The sequence below is a fragment of the Dreissena polymorpha genome, chromosome 13, assembly GCF_020536995.1.
Source record: "Dreissena polymorpha isolate Duluth1 chromosome 13, UMN_Dpol_1.0, whole genome shotgun sequence".
Lineage (NCBI taxonomy): Eukaryota > Metazoa > Mollusca > Bivalvia > Myida > Dreissenidae > Dreissena > Dreissena polymorpha.
In genome coordinates this window covers 41,987,712-42,002,282 of record NC_068367.1, presented here as the reverse complement: position 1 = coordinate 42,002,282, position 14,571 = coordinate 41,987,712, and the positions used below count along the sequence as shown (strand labels likewise).

Sequence of the window (14,571 nt, the reverse complement as noted above, 5' to 3'; positions counted from 1 at the left end):
TCCTGTCCAGCAAAATGTAAAAAAAGAGTTAGCTAAGTAATGAATCGCTTTGTCGTAGTAATATATTTTTTAACTTCGTTAAAAATGATGGTGTTGTTTTAATTATTAAGAGAAGGCTTACCATAAAGGAGCATCTCACAATTTAGGGGATGAAACGATCTTAGCGCAGTAAATAGAGCTATTCGCTGCAAATGGTATGTATTTCAACGAAAGAAGTTATGCTCAACATTTTCAACATCATTTCCGAACGCACATAGGGGAATGTTTTTTAAATGATTATTGAATAAGTCTGAGTTAAGGTTGCTGCAGTTATTTCTTAAACGGGCATGTAAAATTGATGAGTGTCTATCCCCAGTGTAAAAGTATTGGGGATTATCTTCGCATAAATTAAATAATTGTTTCAATGAAGTTTTTAAATTCGAAATAGTTTCAATGTTTCGTATATCAATAGGTAACGAATTCCATAGACTTATTGCAGATGGTAAAAACGAGCGCGAATAAAGTACCGTAATTACTCTATGTTTTCGGACACTTAAAAATAATTATTTTTTTTCGTGTCCGAAAACTTAGATAATAAAAATATTCACAAAATACAGGTGTCCGAAAACTTAGAGTCGAACATTTAAGTGTCCGAAAATAGCGTCAATTGTATCAACGACTACCGGTTATAGCAATCTCTTGTAAAATACCATGCCGTATAGTATAAATTACTGTAATATATGTTTGCACTGCATTTTAAATAATTTTAAATGCTTATTTAATTTGACAGAACGTTACTACAAGGTTGTACTTTGACCAACGAATTCAAAGATGAGCATGTGATGTACCGATACTCGCTAGTATGAACCTGCAATTAACGCAACAAGAAAAGCAATGAATTATTTATTTGTTCATTTCCGATAGTTGTTGTCTAACAACTTCCACCTCGTAAAACTTGCAATAGGGTGTATCACACGTTGAAGGTTTGTTATTTGTCACCGTTATTTTACTAAGAAGGGGTAGTACCATTGCGGTAGATAATTGAACTTTTCATTTTGCGCTACCCCTGGTCATAACGCTTAAGCTATCGGGCGAAACCATTGTTTAATACCGGTTTACAAGGTTATTTACCCAATGCACATGTAACGCAAATGTAATGGTCCGCTGCCCTTAGGCATGCACCTTCCATGTTTTATTATGTTAATCTGGTTGTAAAACCCCATGATCGAAGTGTCATCATCTTCCGGTCGCCATCTTGTAGAGAGGTTGTTTACAATCAGAGCTTATACCCCCATTGAAAAAGAAAAGTGAAAACTGACGTAAAGAGAAGAAGAACCTTCCACTTCTATACCATTAGCATCAAGCCACCGCTACATTATTGTTCCTTGCCCGTCCATTGATCCTTTTTTTCTTTTTTCGTAATTTTCCAAAACTTACAGTATTTCGGACGTCATTTGGTATTCGGAAATTATTATTTTTGGCTCTTTCATTATAACAAATAAATTACCAAATGACCTAATTAACTATCTCCATTAACATATATACTTTATTGGGTTGTTTACCGGTGCGGTGCTCACATTTAATGCTGTACTTTGTAGTGTGATAAAATTACTGTGATAATTGACACTATATTGGTTAACACAGCACACTTTACCTAGGATTACCATCTATATCATTATTATTCCTTTTTGGTTACCAACTTTCTCCAATCCACTACAATGGTCTCTTATAACAAACCATCCAACGGGCAGAGTTAAAACCTGACTCCTTTACTAGGAGAGGCACTTTCGGGGTTGGATAGCCACAACCTGTCCCACAATACCATGCCCTTTAAGTGCCTCATCCAGTCAGTTGGAAGTGTAGGTCCTGGATTTACACCCCCCCCCCTGTATCGCCTATACGTACAGGGGGTTTCACCCACTCAGAGACGCCCTCCTGTGGCTACCAGGGGGTCCTCCCCGTCCACCACGTTGACCGACGGTGCTAGCGACACCACCTGTAGAGGCCCTACATTGTCGGACGACTCCATGTTTGATGTGACGGGGAGAGACTCTCTGGTGTCGGTGCACTCCAGTATATTGGAGAATCTTACTATCTCTGGTGTCTGCGAAATAGAGGAATCCGCCAGCAACATGTCCCACATATAGGAAAATATATCTCAGCGAGCTGGCGGATCTGGTTGCTGAGATACTAAAGGACAAGAAAAGGCCAACTGGGAGTCGTGCTATCTCTTACATTTATAACAAAACTGATTATCGGTTCAAAAATTGCAAAGAATCACTAACAAAGGTCATCCCCCTGATAAATCCCTAACTAATAAAATCCATTCTGGAACTGGGGATCCTCCTAAAATAGCATATCCAGGATGCCCTCCCCCGGCCGGCGGCCCCCTCTCCGTAAACAAGAAACCTGTTCGGCTTGCCAGGACCTCCGCGAAACTCCACATCATAATATTAATCAGTATAAACGCAAGTTAATGTCACACCACTATGGACAGTAATCTGCAAATCATTTCTTTCAATGTCGGTGGTCTTACCGCCAACACACTTACAGAGTTAAAGTACTTTACTGATAATAACCCTAATATTCATATCCTATGCTTACAGGAAACCAAATTTCCCAATAGCACAGTAAAATATATACCTGGGTACAATTGTGAATTAAACAAATTTGGTATTTTAAACCATAATATTGCTGGTGGTCTTGCCATATATATTAAAAACTCAATTTATTATGAACACCTGGGGTTGAACAACCAATTTAAATCTGATGGTAGCACTGCTATTGAAGCATTAGCAATTAAATTGGTTATTGACAAGAACCGGCCTCTTCTCCTGGTCAATTTATATTCAAGAGGATGTGATCTTGAAATTCTGAACGGCATCTGTAAGGAATTAAGGACCATTAAAGGACCCTATGACGTAATATTCACAGGGGAGTTAAATGCACATCACCCTGCTTGGGGTTCCAACAATTCAGATGCAGAAGGTCGGGCGGTTATAGAATGGTTGGACGAGCAAGACCTTATACTGCTCAATGACGGTTCTCCAACCAGACTTAACCCCACTGGTTTAAACTCCCACATTGACGTTACTGCTGTTAATGCCAGGAAAGCAAGTGCGTCTGCATGGGCAACCGTTAATGATACCATGGGATCTGATCACCTCCCACAACAGGTAACCCTGCTCAACTATATTGCACAGGGAACTGAGGCTCAATGCTCAGGAGAGCAAACGTTTTTATTGGAAAAAGCTAATTGGGCCCAGTTTAGGGACCTCTTCTCAGATCTCTCCATTGCAGATGTTCACTCCCAGGACCCAAATCTGTTTTGTAACATCTTAACTAGCAAGATTCTGTCCATAGCGGAATGTAGCATACCGGTCTCCTCCGGCAAGGTTAAGGCCAGAAATAGGGTCCCGTGGTGCAGTGAGGCGTGCTCCACGGCGGAACAGGCCCGTAAAAAAGCTTTAACAATTCTTAAAAAGAACCCCGCTGAGCATAATCTTCGTAATTATAGGTCCCTCGAAAATCAGGCAAAGTGGGCTATATTGGACGCAAAAACTCAAAATCGGAAAGAATTCTGTGATTCAACAATTATTTATAACAAAAATACTAGAGATGTTTGGCAAAAAATTCACAGAAGTAAAGGAAAATCATTCACCCCTGTACCCTACTTAAATACAAAGGCGAAATTGCCACTTACCCAAGGGAAAAGGCTCAATTTTTTGTACGACACTTCCAATCTGTCTCCAGTGACTCAAACCTTCCCGTTGGAACTTTGAATTATCAAAAGCGGTTTGAGACTGAGCACCAACATATTTTAAATGAGCTTGGGGACAACAGCACGCCTCTCAGTTTACCATTAACTATAACAGAATTATTAAGTGTCATTAACACCAAGAGCAACACCGCCGCGGGGCCTGACAAAGTAGCATATTTAATGTTTAAAAATATGCCAGCCATAACTCTAAAAATTTGGCTTAACCTATTCAATCAAGTATATAGACAGGCACGGTACCACCCGAGTGGAAGGAGGCCACAGTGATTCCAATTCCTAAACCCGGTAAGGACAAAAATGATCCAAACTCATATCGTCCAATATGTTTAACATTACACGCAGGTAAATTATTAGAAATAATGGTCAAAAATAGATTAGAACACTTATTGGAATGAAATAACATACTAAACCCCTTCCAATCTGGCTTTAGGAAGGAGCGAACCACTCTAGATCAGCTAGCTAGATTACAACATGATATTCTTTCTGCAAAAAATCAAGGACAATCAGTATTAGCAATTTTTTTGGACCTTCAGGCTGCCTTTGAATTAACATGGACCTTTGGCATATTAAAAAAGCTAGCTGACTATGGAATCACTGGATACTATTTCCGTTACCTCGGAGCTTTCCTAGAGGGCCGTAAAATCCAGGTCAGGGTCGATGGGGAGTTATCAGAGGTAGCCATAAATGACCGCGGACCCCCCCCCCCCAGGGGTCCGAACTATCCCCAACTCTGTTCTCCCTCATCGTAAACGGTCTACCTGATGCCATAAAAGACGCAGGAATGGTTATCTCCCAGTTTGCCGATGATTCAGACACTTGGTTAAAGGGGTCTAACATGTTACGCCTGCAAAAGAGGGCTCAAGCAGGCTTAAACTCCATATGGAAATGGGCAATTGAATGGGGATTCAAAAAAATTTCTCCAACCAAAACAGTAGGAGTACTATTTGGCGACAAAATTCAGCACTCTTTGGACTTAAATTAAGGCGGCAACAAAATTATTTTTGAAAAGTGGTGAAATTTCTAGGTATGTACCTAGATAAACAGTTAACTTTTACTCACCACTTCAAATATTCGGCAAAAAGGGGGGAAAGGGACCTAAATTTAATGAGAATGTTAAGAGGCACAGGTTTCGGATCAGATAAAAATAGCATCTTAACTCTCTACAAGTCCCTTATACGTCCAAAGCTAGATTATGGAGCCCAGATCTATGCATGTGCAAAGCCAAACGCCCTAAAAATGGTTGATGCCATTCAACACAAGGCCCTTAGGTTAGCTCTGAGAGCCCTAAACTGTCGACCGGGTGCACTGCTTGAGGAGGAGGCCGGTGTGCTGCCTCTTGACTTGCGCAGAAAACAACAGTCCCTTAACTTCTGGGCCAGAGCTAAGTCTCGGCATGGTTCAAACCCCGTTAACAAACTTGTCGGGACTGGCACCTTCATCAGGGGGAAAATACTTAAGCGTAAGCATGTCGCCCTACCATTTGGTGCGAGTATTAGCACCCTTGTTGAAGATGCCGGCCTCGACAAGGTACCTGTAGCAGACCTGAGGCCCTCCAGGCCCCCCCCTGAACGCTTAGACCCATTGATGTTGACCCATCACTCTCTAATAAAATAACGAAAACTGACTTGCCACAACTCATCAAGTCAGAAGCTCTCTCCCTTATAAATAATATGTATGCTGAGCATCTAAAAATCTACACTGACGGCTCCAAATGCCCTTACTCTGGTTTGGTAGCCAACTCTTTTGTAATTCCTTAAAAAAATATTACCAAAACAACGCACAGGCTAAGCAACAATCTCTATATTTTTACAGCAGAACTTTTGGCAATTAAATACTCTTTGTGCTGGATATTGGTCAATAAACCTACTAAAACTGCTATTTTATCAGACTCAATGTCATCTCTTGAGTCAATAAAAACAGAAATAGCAGATCTAGGCCTGATACTTTAGCTAGCATTTTGGAACTTTATCAACAGTGCCTAGATAAATCTTTAAAGGTCACATTAGTATGGTGTCCAGCACATGTCAACGTCAGTGGAAATGAGCAGGCCGACAGGGAAGCCAAGGAGGGCCTCTTGAGGGGGGCCGTAGATTCTGGGGAACCCCTGGCACCTACTGAGATCAACTCCCTGACAAAGAAATTTGTCGTGGGTGAGTGGAATCTCCGGACCGACAATTTGTCTTCCCGTCGACATTCTTTTACCAGACCCGCGAAAACCCTCAGGCCGCCTGACAGATACTCAGCAAGCATTGTGCTTGACAGAGCCATCACGCGCCTGAGGATGGAACCCACCCTATTACCCGATGGCGCGGGAAAGTATGTCCTCGGTGTAGACCCTGCATGTCCTGGGTGCCAGGAACCCCTCACTGCGCCCCACATGCTGCTGCACTGTCCTAACCATAAGGCGCAGAGGGACCACCTCGAAGCTGCATTGCACTCCCATGGACTAGTTTTAAACCTTTCCAACGTGCTAGACCCCAAGGGAGCAGCTAGGGGCCCGGTCTTCTCTGCCCTCGCCAAATACCTTCTGGATTGTCAGATAACTGACAAAATCTAGATCATTGGGGGAGGGAGAGCAGCCAACACCAACCAATTATTCAGTCTTGTGACTGTTTTCTTTTAAAAACTGTGTAATCGTTGCGCAAATCTGACGTAATCTAGTAATTGTGTTTGATTTGTGTCACTTTTACACACTTTTGTTTTAGTTTGTAATGGGTTTATTGTTCCACCCCGCCCTTTCTAATCAGGCCAATGATTGACCTGGTTTTCTTTATTTTAAAACATTGTTTATGAGAGTATGACGTTAGGCCACCACTTACATTTTTCAGTATCTTAATATAATATTTTATGGCATTTCATAATATAAGAAAGGACGAGGCTGTCCAGTAAACTGGGATTGTTGGCTGCATTGCACCCCCTCTCTCCCCCTTTGACACCTCACCCTTTCCCCTTCAAACCCGAAGAGCCATGTCGGACTGGAGTGCACGGTGCAGGGCCTTAAACCATGGAAAACCCTAATTTAGCCCTATCCAGGGTAATACTAATTCCTTGGTATTATTGCCGATTATGTTGATGTTGCTAATTTTCGATCATAGCAAATTGTGTCCCTTGTATCTCACTAAATCTTGTTAAAATGCTATTTTGTGTAGCAAATTTCCTTATTTTTGTGTGAAACTGCTTTCTTACATAGCAAATTGCCTTATTTTTTTTTCTTATTACTGCTATTCCTACATCATAGCAAACTTTATACTCTGTATTACACTAATTCTTGTTAAAATTGCTATTTTATATAGCAAATTTTATTAATTTTATGTTAAATTGCTATGTTATATAGCAAATTGCCTCAATGTTTCTGTTTAATTGCCATTTAACATACCAGACAAGGTACTTTAGTACTATTTCCTCCTTTGTTATCCCCAATATATAAATAATGTTGGTTGGATTAGAGCTTTTTGTGTTTCTTTTATTGCATCTAGGTTATATCTGGTCTTTTTACCATTTTACATCATACTTTTTTCAATTTTTCTTCAATTGTTTTCAAACTATTTTCATCTACCGTGCACTCCCTCTGGTCCTGGGGAAACAACCGTTGTAGACTCCATCCCCACAATTGCCTCCCTTAGTTCAACCGAGTGACATCACCCCTGCTGGCTTGTCCCCAACTCACACCGGCCTACACTTCCAAAATCTCTTCTTCTACTTTCAACCCTCCAGGGTGGCAACTTGTATTTTCAATATATAAATGCAAATAGTACTGTACATATTGTAAATAAAGTACTTTTTGTACAAATTTAGTTGTTTTTTCTCAGTTTTAACTGTAAAGCACATTGTTTTACCCATTATTTTTATGTGGCCCCATAAAGGTGACCGTTTGGGGACACGTAAGTCATTACCCTTATTATATAAGGGTTTTTACTAATCTCACTTTTAAATATTGTTTTAACGCCACTCTGGGTGGACTTCTCTTCTCCATAGCCAAATCCTCTTTAAGTTCCAAACAGACAGGGTCTTACGTTGGAGCTTTACGGCTATATTCCCTGTCTGCAAGTGTTTAACATTGAGCCATACACATAAATTTATACACATTACAATTCTTAATAACTTTAAAAACTCAATTGCAACATTAATATAGATTTGAGAGTTATACTCCCTATGTGTTATATATTATCTTTTTTTTCTTTTTTTTCTTTTTTCTTCTTTTTTTTCTCCATATAATTGTATGTCTACATGCAAATTCACTTTACATATGAGAACTATTAAATCCGGCTCTAACATTCCTACTAATTAATGTTCGCAAATAAGCATATTTTCCCATCGATTAGATCTTGTTGTATGACATTTCATTTTAACCTTAAAATATACACCTAATTCTGGTACTTTACTATGTATGTAAATATAAAGTGGCAATGTTAAACCACTTTGTGATCTGGAAAATCCTTAAATATTATTATTTTGTTTTTGTTTCTCAAACATATTACACATCCGTGTATTCTTTTACTTTTGTATAGGCATTATACAAAAAGTAATCCTATTTGGATTTTAACATTTAAAACACAGATCACAAAGTTTAAAGACTCCAACAACCCATTGCAGTAAATACTGAACGATGGGTCTAGAAATGATTAAACCGCATATAATAGTATGTGTTTTTACCATCAATACTTATAAAAATTGGGCTATTCTCCTCCTCTCTCTTTTCAACACAAACATCATACATATAATTATAATAATAATAACAATAGTAACAATAATATTAATATAACTTCATCATAATAGTTTAAATAACATATACCAATCATATTAAATTCAAACAGATACAAGTAGTAATAGATGTAATTATTCCTTCTTATTTCATATGCTTTGTTTACATTTTAAAAGTGCAAAAGAGCAGACGCAAACAGTATGATTGGTTATCTCTGTCACGTCCGTGCAAGAGCAGACGCCATGTCAAGGTCGTTCTTTGTGTGAATTTTTTCATCCCAAAACGGATTGACCTACTTGCGTTTGCGCGGACGTGACAGAGATAACCAATCAGAGCCATGCTTTTAAATACTGTCAACCAATAAAAACACCGCTTTCTTACAGCTTTAGACAAGACATTGCTTATTAATTTTATTGAGTACTGCGTTTTTAACGCTTTTGAATAAGTAAAGTATATATATTTTTAAGCCAATAGATTTTTATTAAAGCACCGCACCAACACTGCAAAGTTTTCTATTTGTATCAATGGTACAGCCCATTAAAATTGGGCTGTCCATTTTATGGCAGTTTTCGACCTTTTAATGCAGAGTTTTATATGTTAAGCAGTGTGCTCGGGCAATGGTTTATTAACCGAAGTCCCGAAGGTAAACAACCCCATTAGTCAGTCAGTGATCGAAGTGTCATTAGATATCGAAAACAGGACCGAAATTTGGTAAAATAGCGCTGTAAAATGTACTGTCCGAAAACTTAGAGACATTAATTATGGACGAAAACTCGTGTGTCCGAAAATTAAGAGTCACGAAAAATAATTATTTTTGCTAAAAAAAAGGTAGTCCGAAAACTTCGAGTGTCCAAAAACATTGAGTTATTACGGTAAAGTTCTTCTTGATAAAATAGTATAGTCTTCCGCTTTTCTAAGATTACGAGAGGATTGTTCATGAACTGTTGGTGGGAGAAGGTTAGTAAGGTAATTGGGACACTGGCCGTTATGCATTTTGTAGATATTAATTAGTTGTAGATAATTTCGTCGTTTTTCTAGACTTGGTCATTTAACTTCAGTGTATAGGTTTTTAAGTGAGACGGATCTGGTTAGGCCTGAGACAATACGCGCGGCTTTATTTTGGATTTTTTCAAGTAATTCCTTGTCGTACAATGTACAGCCGTCCCATACAATACACGCGTATTCTAATAATGGCCGCAAATGTGTAAAGTATATTTGATTTAGACATTTTCTTGATAGTTTTTACTTAACTTTACGCATAACGCCGATGGTTTTTCGACGCGGATGTCAGTATATTATTTATGTGGTTGTTCCATTTACCATCGCTGCTAAGCGTAAGACCGAGATGTTTGTGTTCATCAACAAATGTTACGGGTACGTTACCAAACATTAACTTGGGAAAAGGAATATTCTTTTGTGTTGTGAATATAATAGCTTCGGTTTTTTGGGGATTTAAATCAACAAGCCAACGCTTTGCCCATACGTTAATTAGGCATAGATCATGATTTAAAATACCCTCGAGATCAGCTAATACAGATGTGGTACATGATAATGAAGTATCATCAGCAAACAGTCGGGTAATACTTAAAAGGTTTTCTACAATATCATTAACGTTAATCAAGAAAAACAACGGTCCTAATACTGAGCCATGGGGTACACCGCATTTACTTCTAATGACTGCGACTTTGCTGAGCCGACAAATACTTTTTGGGTACGGTTAGACAAGTAACTCTCTATCCTTTGTAGTATATCTCCACTTATGCCATTTTGTTTAAGTTTGAATAAACGACCTCGATGCCAAACACGGTCGAACGCCTTGGATATATAGCAGAATATCATACAATTAAGTTTCTTGTCATCAATAGATCAAGCTATTTGATCAAATATATCAATGAGTTGGTAGACTGTTGAGTGCCCTCTAAGAAATTCTGATTCTTTGCAATAAATTCAATTGTGTGCAATAAAATGGTTATACAAGTGTTTATATACAGCACGCTCCATAAGTTTTCCTAAACAGCTTAATAAACAGATTGGGCGCTAGTTTGAAGGTATTCTCGAGTCACCCTTTTTGAATAAGGGCATCACAATTGCATTTTTCCATAATGAAGGAAATGTGCATTCTTGTAGTGATTTATTAAACAAACGGCATGACGGTTTTGAAATAGACTCGCAAGTACGCTTTAGAACAAGATGACTGATTAAATCTTCACCAACAGCTTTGTTGGTTATTAAAATTTTGAATAAATCGATTATTTCAGTTTCAGTAATAGACACATTTTGCAAACTGGTCTGTAAGTGCCCGCATTGTAGTGCATGGTACACTGAACGTCTTAACCCATTTATGCCTAGTGGACTCTTCCATCCTTCTAAATTGGATAAATTTATTTCCAAAAGTAGGGATGTCTAGTATATGTATTTCTATATATAGAATATTTCTTACAGAAATTCCTAAATTAAGCAAACAGCGCAGCGCAGCGCATCATGCGGCGTCTCATCTGGGTCTACGCTGTTTACCAAGGCCTTTTTTTCTAGACGCTTGGCATAAATGGGTTAAGAAAGACCAGATTTAGTAGGTTAGGCTTGAGCGAGCCTGTCGCCAATATAGGGCAACTAGACCACACGTTAGGTGTTTGAACGTTGTTATTGCGTATTTATTATTATGAATTATCTGCACGAGCCCACATCGGATGGTTGTTGACCGCCATGATAAAGTAGTGTAACACTATTGATTAAAAAAAAACACCGAATATTTTATACTAACCCATGTGTATGTAAATTCCACCAGTAATGAGTGTCATATAAAAACTCGTAAATTACTAATGTATGTTAATACATGCAAGTCGATTTTGTTATTAGAAATACTCTCCTTAATAGACGTGTTCTTGTTGTCGACTGTGTTTATTTGTATTTATATTCTTTAATGACAATTATATGGTGTATATTGCTATGTTGTTATACTTGTTTGCGTGAAATAAAATATTATTTTAGTATGGAAACTGATTACTGTTGTAAATAACACAATACAATATGTGTCCGTCCGTCTATGTGTGTGTTTTTCAGTTTTTCTGCATGCCCTAAGTAAGCAAACAAAATATGGTTTAAATACACTACGTCTAGCGCGATTTCTGCCTTCCGCCAAGCATACACTGCGTCTAGCGCGATTTCTGCCTTCCGCCAGGCATCACCGTGATTCAGCCAAGCGTGACAAATACTTTCAGAAATCGCGCTAGACGTAGTGTAGCGCAGCAAAAGTACTCATTTAAATAAACATCGGTTAGATTTATTGAGATAACTCTAGCACAGTCTGGAAAACAGTACGTTTTATGTTAGAATTAAAACACCTTAACCACTAGACTTATTGTTTGCTTCATGTTTCCGCGCCGAGCAAACGCACTTATTATGGTCATTCACATGTTGATTGTTTATCGATTTATAAACTTTTGATGATGAATATGACATGTGAATGTATTCGTGCAATTAAGCCGCAATCGATTTGTAACAATAAATAACTTTAGACAAGAGTATATGAAAGCACTTCAAATAACGCGTTTTATGGTCATTGTATCTCATTCGGTTATAACTGGAAATCACTACATGCATCATAATTATTTGTGTTTGTTTCGTTCTGACCACAACAATTTCTGACCACAATAGGAATTTGGTCGATTTTAAAAAGGCTGTATCTTATTCCGAAGTTCTAAGTTCATACATCAGTTTTGCACTCAACATTCGAAACAATACTTACGCCCACAGTTGTCCCCCTTAGCACACGACTGAGTCTCCTGTGTGTTACCAAGGGCGACACACCCACCGACAACGGTGCATTTTCGTGTTCTAGTGCGCCGAATCTTCGGGCTACACTCCACTGAACAGTCCGACCAGCTACTCCACGTGGTGAATGACTCGCCTGTGACAGATATCAACAACTAAATTTGCATTTCCGTTCAAAGTTTTTGGAGTTTCTAGTATATCATGCATGTTCATGGTTGCGGAGACTGTTATTGATATGTCTTGAACGTCGTCCCTTTGTTTTTATAATAATTATTTATTTATTATTTCGTGTTCTTATAAACAAACTAGACACGCACACATTGGATCACACAAATTAAAGGGACCTTTTCACAGATTTTGGCATGTTTTGAAGTTTGTCATTAAATGCTTTATATTGAAAAATGTAAACATTAAATTTTAAAAGCTCCAGTAAAAAAGAAATAAGAAAATTTAAAAAAGGAAGGAAAAAAAAGGAGCCCGCAGCTGGGCTCGAACCAGTGACCCCCAGAATTCTGAAGTAAAAACGCATTAGCCAACTGAGCTATCCTGCCAAGCATATTTTATACGTTATATAAGCAATCTTCGTAGTTTCACAAATTTAAACGACAACAACATAACTCTCCAAATTATTCAATCGTTTCGCGTTGCAACGCTTTATAATTTTTAGGTTTTAAATCGTAAAATGATGCATATAATGGCTATATTAGACCATGGCAAATGTTCAGTAATACTGTTTCCTCACAAATATCATAACTAAACCGAACATTTGCGAATATGAAACAATTTTTTTCAATTTTGTCAATTTACCAAACCGTGAAAAGATCCCTTTAAACTCTAGACTGAAATATTGTCTTAAAAGACATACACTTTATGCAAATGATTACAATTGTGCCATATCTTTTAAGCCAAAATAGCGAAAGGAAAAAATTAATGAGAAGTATGAATATGTCAGTAAGTGCATCGAAAATTGTCATCTATAAGAGGACGCCCGACTATGTTTCTTTTTAATTATTCTACTTGCTCACATATTTTATAACAGCAATAGTTTGCAATTACAACACCAAAGACATTACAAGTACAATACAAGCGCAATATAAGTCGTGTATGCCTACATGCACCGTTACAGCGCTAATTATAAAATTATTCTCATTACAACGATTTTTCACCAACTGACGTTACCTGAGACAGAAATGTCGTATGACTGATTTATACATTCCAATGTAGTCAATGAAGATGTCGCGAGTTTATATTTCCCCGCATCTTGTAACGTCAAGTTACGCAACATAAACCGGAAACCATCCGACGTCGGTTCAATCTTCACCCTGTTGCGTAGGACTCGATGGGGTTGGCAACGCTTCCGCTTTCCAATACTACCACTGGACGAAGAAGAGGGTCCAGAAGCGTGTACTGGCCACACAATTCTATACGTGGAAGGGAGAGAACAGCGTCGTCGCCTTGCTTTACAGATACAGTGTAGCCTAAAGCAAATCGAAAGTAAAGGTTACAGTATACAAAATAATTGAGTCATGTAGGGCTGTACTCTCTTAAAAAATACCATAGTGTTCTCGAAGGCAAGTTTAACACTTTATACTATTGTTTCTGGTTTTATCTGATGGAGACAGAGATAGGGCATTATTAGTTGTTCACTTCTAAATCGCTGAAATATGAAAAGGTTAGAGGCTATAGGAGAAAATTGCACTGAAAAAAGTTTCATTCCACTAACAAACGGCCGGAAAAAAAGAAGGTGCAAAAACAGTCGATTTTGATTTGTGTCAAATTCTTTCATAGTTTGTACATGACATATAGTTTGTATTGCTTAAATCGATTCAGCTTAGAAGTCCCTTTAATAAAGAATACGGGTATAGGGGTTTGTTTGTGCAAAAAGTTTCATTTATTTTTGACGTTGGAAATTAGTGATTGTGTTTGTTCACTAAATTTATATTTATTTCGGGTTATTACTTCTTAAATAAAATGCATCTTAGGTATAGCTTTTAAAAAGTCGCAAATAATAAATAACCGCGTCGGCGCAAAACGACGACAACTTTTTGAATTATACATCATTCGGATTAACTCAGTTTTAATACAAAACATGTTACCCAGCTATGTGTTTACCCTCTCGTTTTATTAACTAAGTTTTCAGAATATGAAATATTCCTGAAATATAAAGTATGAAATAAAAATGAATATGTTTGTATTGTTTATGAAACAATCTCCACTACTGCAGTAGTTTCAGTTGTATTGTTTTGATGAAACAATCTCCACTACTTGCAGTAGTTCAGTTTGTATTGTTTGATGAACAAAATCCACTACTTGCAGTAGTTTCAGTTTGTATTGTTTGATG

At 37.9% G+C, this 14,571-nt stretch overlaps 1 protein-coding gene across 1 annotated transcript in view; it reads right to left on the bottom strand.

The window, feature by feature from the left end:
* Positions 1 to 14,571, bottom strand: part of LOC127854617 (uncharacterized) — a 48,847-nt gene that overhangs the window by 30,793 nt on the left and 3,483 nt on the right. The window contains exons 2-3 of the mRNA XM_052389680.1: positions 13,410 to 13,637; positions 12,205 to 12,366 (exon numbers count right to left, since the gene is read on the bottom strand). Coding sequence (XP_052245640.1) covers positions 12,205 to 12,366; positions 13,410 to 13,637 — 390 coding nt within the window. The remainder of the gene's footprint in view (positions 1 to 12,204; positions 12,367 to 13,409; positions 13,638 to 14,571) is intronic.